This window comes from Pteropus alecto, unplaced genomic scaffold, assembly GCF_000325575.1.
Source record: "Pteropus alecto unplaced genomic scaffold, ASM32557v1 scaffold134, whole genome shotgun sequence".
In the NCBI taxonomy this organism is placed as follows: domain Eukaryota; kingdom Metazoa; phylum Chordata; class Mammalia; order Chiroptera; family Pteropodidae; genus Pteropus; species Pteropus alecto.
This window is the reverse complement of record NW_006436283.1, coordinates 8461599-8468982: the sequence shown is the minus strand read 5'-3', so window position 1 is coordinate 8468982 and position 7384 is coordinate 8461599. Positions and strand designations below refer to the sequence as shown.

Sequence of the window (7384 nt, the reverse complement as noted above, 5' to 3'; positions counted from 1 at the left end):
CGGCCGCGGCCGGGGGGCGGAGCCAGGCGGGCCGGTGTCGCGTGGACCGCCTCAAAAGAGCCCAGGATATCGCAGACCGCACTGGAGCCCTGGCCAGCGCGCAGCCTGCCCCGGCGCCGACCAGCTGGGTGTTGGGGATTCTGGTTTGCTTGGGGCCCACTCGCTTTTACAAGCTACTGGATCTTACATGCCTCCGTGTGCCCCCACTTCCACTCCATGTCCCCATGCTCCTGCGCCGGCAACAGGTAAGGGCCGCTGTGTGTTTTCTTCCCTCCTTCTCTCTCGCTGCCTGTGTGTCCTGGGGAGTGGACTCGGGCTGCGGTCCCCGATCCTGCCCTGCTCCAGAGGTGCCCAGCTGTCACGCTGCTGCTGGAGCGCTCACCCACGCGGCCGAGTCCCAGATCACGCCTATAGAGTTTGTGTGCGCACCAGAACATCCCCAGAGCTAAAAATACTGAGACATGCTTGGAACAGTTGAGCAATAGAAACATTTCTCTGCAGCATCTGTTTGTGCTCATAACTTCCAATGCACCAGCTGTAGTGAGATACTGCATTTGGAGGCGAGAGCGAGGGAGCCTGCGTTCGATTCGATTCTCGGTCTCAGGAAAGGAAAAAAAAAAGGAGGGTGGAAGCGATAGTGCATCTAGAAGCGCCGATCTCAAACCTTGGCAAACCTTGGTAGTCAACACTAGCTTGCTCCTTGGCCTTTTTTTTTTTTTTCTTTTTTCTTTGTCATTGCTTCAAGTGTAGCGTCGCGTTCCAAACAGAGCGAGCGTCTCAAAGTTGCTTTACTGGGGAAGCGAGCGGGAGCCCGGGTTGCACATAGAGCCTGATGGCCGCGAAACGTTCACACCATTCTGTCACTGTCCCCTAAGCAACTTGTAATCCTTAGTACTAATAGTACTGACACTTAGGTTAAAGACAGCGTGGTTTCTAGGGAGCACAGTGGTGAAAACGACTTTTTTTTTTCCCCCTGCAAAAGGATTGCATCATAACATAGACTCATCGTGACAATTGAAAAAAAAAAAAAGAAATAGGAAATAGGCAGTTTAATGTTTGTGCCTGGGTAAGCATATCAGTGGGATGGTAACTAGGATACAGCTGTGAATCTTGGGGATTTTTATAAACTCAGAATTTACCTGGTAGGAAATAAGGCATTTGGGTATGCAGAGAATGCATATTGACTTTTTACCACTTTTTTTTTTTTTTACCACTTTTTCATGTTAATAATCTATTGGCTGTCAGATTTTCTCTCGCTTACCACTGTTGTGTGTCTGCTGTATATTACCTATGCACTTGTTAGCTTTTTCCTGCTCACTTCCGCCCCCACCCCCAAGTGTTTTATTTATATTTGCCATTATCCAGAAAAATCTCCATGCTCAGGGGTAAGAGATGTGACTTCAAGGATGGCGGGAGGGGCGAGAGTTGGGGTCAAGGTCATTTCACTTTGCTTTCAGCCCCTCCCCCTCTTGTTTTGGTGGAACTTCCTTCTATGTTACCGGTATCCATGGGAATATTAGTTCTAAACTCTTGTGAATTGGGCATTTAAAAAAACCCACAGTATTTCTACTTCCTTTAGACTCTCCGGATGCAGAATCTCTGGTTGGCTGTAGAGTCCTTGTATGACTTTTGAGGAGCATGCAAGATCTACCACATCTTTACCTGAACAGCCTGACCGTTTTAAGTGTTTTTCTTTTCTTAGTGTATATGTTTGTTTAGCAAGTGTGTATATGTTCTCAGCGTTTGCACATGCTAAGTGATGCTATGTGCATCGCTGAGTGTCAATGTTATAGTGCTCGCATAGACGACTGGGTATCCCCCTCCCCTCCCCTCGGTCCTCCGCCCCTCCCTCTGTTTACTGAGCGTCTATGGGGTTGCTTTGCTAGCACTTGCGTTCTCATAGCAACATGTGCCCAGAGCATACTCAGGCTGGTCTATATGGCGTCAGCTGGGGAATAGCTGCTCTGAACACTCATTAGCAGACCTCGCTCTAAGCCCAGCATGCTTTCTTTTCTATGCTGATTTCCTATCCTTAGTTAGAAACTTTCTTGTTCGGTACACTATGACCACCTTATGGGACACATTTATTCTCGTTCATTCTTCATAAGCACGTTTTTCTGTTTTTCTTTTTAATAATCCATCTTGGAAATATTTCCTATGAGGCAAAAATGATTTAGATTCACCCAGTTATACCATCTTATCTCCTTGACCTTTGATTTATCTGTAGCTCTCTCTCCCCTAACATCTACCTAAGATTGAAGCACTGAACTATTTTTTTCCATTGCTTATGCTTAATTTTGGCTCAGCCTATAAATAGTCTTAACATGAACAGCACCACATGTAGCCTCTCAATTTCCCAGAAATATTTTCTACCTCATTGGTTATAGCCTGGGTAAAATGATTATGTGTGCCTTTTAAATTTACATCAGGCCCTTAAATATTTGGGCTGTAAGGGGCATTTACACGTGGTCCATCCAGTCAAATATCCATTCTCCCGAGTCGTACCTATCAAGGAGGCAAATCGCTTCGTGTTCTCATCTATTCTTAATCGAATGTTTCTCAAAAAATTATTTTCAACCTCTTCCTAAAATAAAGTTGCATGAAAGCCCTAATCCTAATGAAAGTTTTTCCCAGAAGCTCATGAACTGATGATTTTTGGTGAGAGAAGAACAGGCAAGAAAGTTTTCTGCTTGCTCAAAGCCACTGTGGCGTGTGGGCAGGTTAATAGGAAAGGCATTCTTCATAGTGGAAGGCTAAGACAGTTAACCTATCAAGCTTTGGCAGGTCCTAGATTTTATTTATGTAGTCAGCTCCACAAAAGTCTGAATGCACATCATGTGTGCACACACACACACATAAATCTATTTTGGAGCCTATCTATTTGAAGTGACAAAAGTTTCCATTTTGCCAAAAGAAAAAAAAAATCTGTTTTTTCCCCCTTTCCAGGCAGAAATGGTAAAATTTGTAAATGATGCTCCTCGTGTGGAACACAGTCTGTCATTAGCAATGGAAATAAGATGATAATAGTCGCCGGGCTGGTACAGGCTATTTTCAAGGTGTTCTAAATGCGGAAAGCAGCTCATACGAAGCTGGTGTTGTGTGTTTTGTGGAATTTAAAACTAATGTCCTGGGGACAAGATTTTTGGAAAGTCGTAATTCAGTCTTTAGATTCCGTATGGTTGTTATGCTTTAATCTGGAAAGCATAACTTATGCAGAAATAAGTCAGGAGAAATTTGAGCTTGTCTACTCATAGCCCCTAATGGTAACTCAGATGGAAAGGTTGTTTTGAATCACGAAAAGGGAATTTCTTGGTGTCAGCACGTCACGTAAGATCCTGAAGTCAATCAGAATTCAAGGACACAAGTACTATTTAAATAATACCCGCCCCCCACCCCCCGCCTTTTTTTGGAAAGTACACCTGTATACGGTGTTGTAGTATTATCTCTATCTGTTTCTGTGTAGAAATGCTTGGCAATTTCCTACAAACCAAATAAGCTGAAACCCCTGTTAAAAAAAGAAAAAGAAAAAATTCTTTCTATGTCCAGGATTTCGAACCCTGAGGAATAGGAGTCTTGTTTCTTTTGTCCAAGTACAAACTTCGCAGGGAAGCAGACAAAACATTGAAGCAGGTGGAAGACTGGGAAGGCACAGTAACTACTTTTTATAAAGTAATTCAAAGACACTTTCAAACCCGGCATCATTTAGGTATCAAAAGCTGCCAAAATGTAACACACATTGCAATTTTCACAGATGACTAATCTCAGGAAAAATGTGTTGGGGCGCATTCTTGCATAATAACTTGGATGAAGAGGGAGAAATGAAAGACTCTAACAAGGCATTTTCAAAGACAATGCACCTTGCCTCTCTTTAAGGGGGCGCAAAAAAAAAAAGATAAATGATTTGCTTTATTTGTTTGCGGTTGGCTTGGCTGAAATCGGTTTTGTTAACTGCTCAATCTTAATGTGGTTTGGGGGGGAAAAAGAAAAAGTCCTTCTTATGAGGGCTTTAACAAATTTCTGATTCTTTTAATCTGTTGTTCATCATCCCCCTTTAATACAGGAGGTAGGTCTGGTTGTTTGAGATTTTGAGAATAATCTGTATGTTTTGGTTCTATGCTGCATTAACTTATATTTGATGAAATAAACAGCCTCGACTTTCTCTTAGGCTTTTGTTAATTAGTCAGGGGAAAAGTGGTGTCTTTGGAGCAAAGACAGAAAGTAAAATAGATGGTTTTTACCTAGGTGAGAATAAGGGAAAAGGGGAAAACTGAGAACTACTCTTTGTTCGCATTTAGTAAAGGTGAGTGCCTTCTCCACAGGAACATACAGCAAACAGCAGCGCTTGAAGTGAAAGTAAGCTGACTGACGTTCATGATCTATTCCTACAGAGTTGCCTCTGTTTGGGAAAACACAGAATTGGACTCACATGAAATGAGTTCCTGCCTTATCTCAATCCGCTAAAGACCAGGTCCTTTGACACAAAGGTGCTTACTTCCGAGCCTGTCATTACACATGGCAATCCCATCTCCTGAGAATTTCAGGACTCTTATTGCTAGGCAACAGAATGGCTCTCTGTCCCCCAGGGTGAACTTGTGTCTTCAAGTCAGAATCACCTGCACTAACAGAGAGATGTTATCTGCATTGTGGCTGCTTACAGTGTGGGAAGTGACACAGCAAGTCCAAAAGGTCTCCAGAAATTCAGATCCGTTTCAGATGATCTTAAGGGCTGTCTGCTCAGTTCTGTCATTTAAACAAAATAGTCTGTGCCTTCTGATGTCAACGTTGTCATCGAGGACTCTGATATTCTCCCATAATGCACCTGCGGCTCGGTTAATGTTAACATCCTTCATTCGTATGTCATGGTCTCTAGACAGGTCCAGGTTCATAAAGCTTCATGACAAACCTTGGAGTTAGAAAGTCTTTCTTCTGCTTGAGAACTTGCGACCCTAGCAAGCAGAGAAAGCTAAAGGAGAGAATAAGACGGGAGAGGTAGACCTGGAAAAGAGAATATTTTAGATTGCTTGCAAAAATTAGAAGAAAGGGGACCTGAAATTTTGGTTGAAAGACTGTCACAAGCAAGCAGCTCTCCTGTGTTTAATGATTTTATGCTTTGAAATTAAAACTGGTTTTTTTAGGGTACAAAGAATGAAAAACCCTTTAATCCAGTGGAGCATATTTATCTATATCAGACTCTGTGTGTTGCTGGGAAATGTTGCCTTAGGAAGCAGAACCCTTAATAAAGCCATCTTTGTAATGAATGATTTTTCCTTTTTTGGCAGGGCCTGTTCTCTGGATGTCAGCTGAGTTACTAAGGTAACTCTGCATGTCAGTAGACAGACCTTGGTAGAACCTCAAGGCTCCTGGAGACCCCCATCTCTCCTCCTTCTCCTTCTTCTTTTTTTTTTTTTTGTGTCAGCGTGTCCTCACCGAACATTCAAAACTGTTTCTCCAAAGGGTTTTGCAAAAACTCAGACTGTTTTCCAAAGCAGAAGCACTGGCGTCCACAGCAGAAGCAATGGGCAGCGTGCGAACCAACCGCTACAGCATTGTCTCTTCGGAGGAAGACGGCATGAAGCTGGCCACGATGGCGGTTGCAAACGGCTTTGGGAATGGGAAGAGTAAGGTCCACACCCGGCAGCAGTGCAGGAGCCGCTTCGTGAAGAAGGACGGCCACTGTAACGTTCAGTTCATCAACGTGGGCGAGAAGGGACAACGGTACCTCGCAGACATCTTTACCACGTGCGTGGACATTCGCTGGCGGTGGATGCTGGTTATCTTCTGCCTGGCTTTTGTTCTCTCGTGGCTGTTCTTTGGCTGTGTGTTTTGGTTGATAGCTCTGCTCCATGGGGATCTGGATGCAGCCAAAGAGAGCAAAGCTTGTGTATCCGAGGTCAAGAGTTTCACGGCCGCCTTCCTTTTCTCCATCGAGACCCAGACGACCATAGGCTATGGTTTCCGGTGTGTCACGGACGAGTGTCCGGTTGCTGTTTTCATGGTGGTGTTCCAGTCGATCGTGGGCTGCATCATCGATGCCTTTATCATTGGCGCGGTCATGGCGAAGATGGCGAAACCAAAGAAGAGAAACGAGACTCTTGTCTTCAGTCACAATGCCGTGATTGCCATGAGGGACGGCAAGCTGTGTCTGATGTGGCGCGTGGGCAATCTTCGGAAAAGCCACTTGGTGGAAGCTCATGTTCGAGCACAGCTGCTCAAATCCAGAATTACTTCGGAAGGGGAGTACATCCCCCTGGATCAAATAGATATCAATGTCGGGTTCGACAGTGGGATTGACCGTATTTTTCTGGTGTCCCCAATCACGATAGTCCATGAAATAGATGAAGACAGCCCCTTATATGATCTGAGTAAACAAGACATTGACAACGCAGACTTTGAGATCGTCGTGATACTGGAAGGCATGGTGGAGGCCACCGCCATGACGACACAGTGTCGCAGCTCATACCTGGCCAATGAAATCCTCTGGGGCCACCGCTATGAGCCCGTACTCTTTGAAGAGAAGCATTACTACAAAGTGGACTATTCGAGGTTCCACAAGACTTACGAAGTACCCAACACTCCCCTTTGTAGTGCTAGAGACTTAGCAGAAAAGAAATATATCCTCTCAAACGCTAATTCATTTTGCTATGAAAATGAAGTTGCCCTCACGAGCAAAGAGGAAGATGACAGTGAAAACGGGGTCCCAGAAAGCACGAGTACGGACACCCCCCCCGGCATGGACCTTCACAACCAGGCCAGTGTACCTCTAGAGCCCAGGCCCTTACGGCGAGAGTCGGAGATATGACTGACTGATTCCTCCTCTGGAATATTTACATCGAAACACAGTCTGTTGGTCAAAGGCCCCAAACAGTTATTCAGGCGACGGTACCGGTGAAGAGGTGGGTCAAGGCAAGTGGCCACAAGGGACTGAGGCTGGCACTAGGGTTTCAAAGAAAGACTCCGAGCTCGAAGACGAATGGAAAGCACTAAACATGCCTCCCCGTGACCCGATGGCACATATATGTTGTAGAATAAGTTATGGGTGGGTTTTTTTTTTTTTTTTTAATGTTTTGTTTTATGTTTTTACAAAACTTGAACTTGCAGGCAAGCTTTGGTTGGGTATTTGACTTATCCAGAATGGAACAAGAATGTTTTTAATGGCATAACAAAGGCAAGACTCTGCCTTAATTTTGAAAAGCTGCTAACTACATGAACACAAATTGTATTTTTGTTGCCGTGTAGTTTTTCTTTCGTGTAATTTAAAAGTCAGTGTTGAACTTTGTTGAAAGCTCATGATATGCGCTTCAAAGTGGCAAGTATTTGGCTATTAGCTGCCAAAACGAGAGCCTGATTTTTTGAGGCCAGTAATTTGTTTGCTAGGAATTGATTT

General features: G+C 44.3%; 1 protein-coding gene across 1 annotated transcript; it reads left to right on the top strand.

Moving 5' to 3' along the window:
- Positions 1-105: 105 nt before the first annotated feature.
- On the top strand, positions 106-7378 carry KCNJ2 (potassium voltage-gated channel subfamily J member 2). The gene is made up of 2 exons (XM_006912267.3): positions 106-245; positions 5280-7378. The coding sequence occupies exon 2, from the start codon at positions 5516-5518 to the stop codon at positions 6797-6799; it is 1284 nt and encodes a 427-aa protein (XP_006912329.1). The 5' UTR covers positions 106-245; positions 5280-5515; the 3' UTR covers positions 6800-7378.
- Positions 7379-7384: the final 6 nt, after the last annotated feature.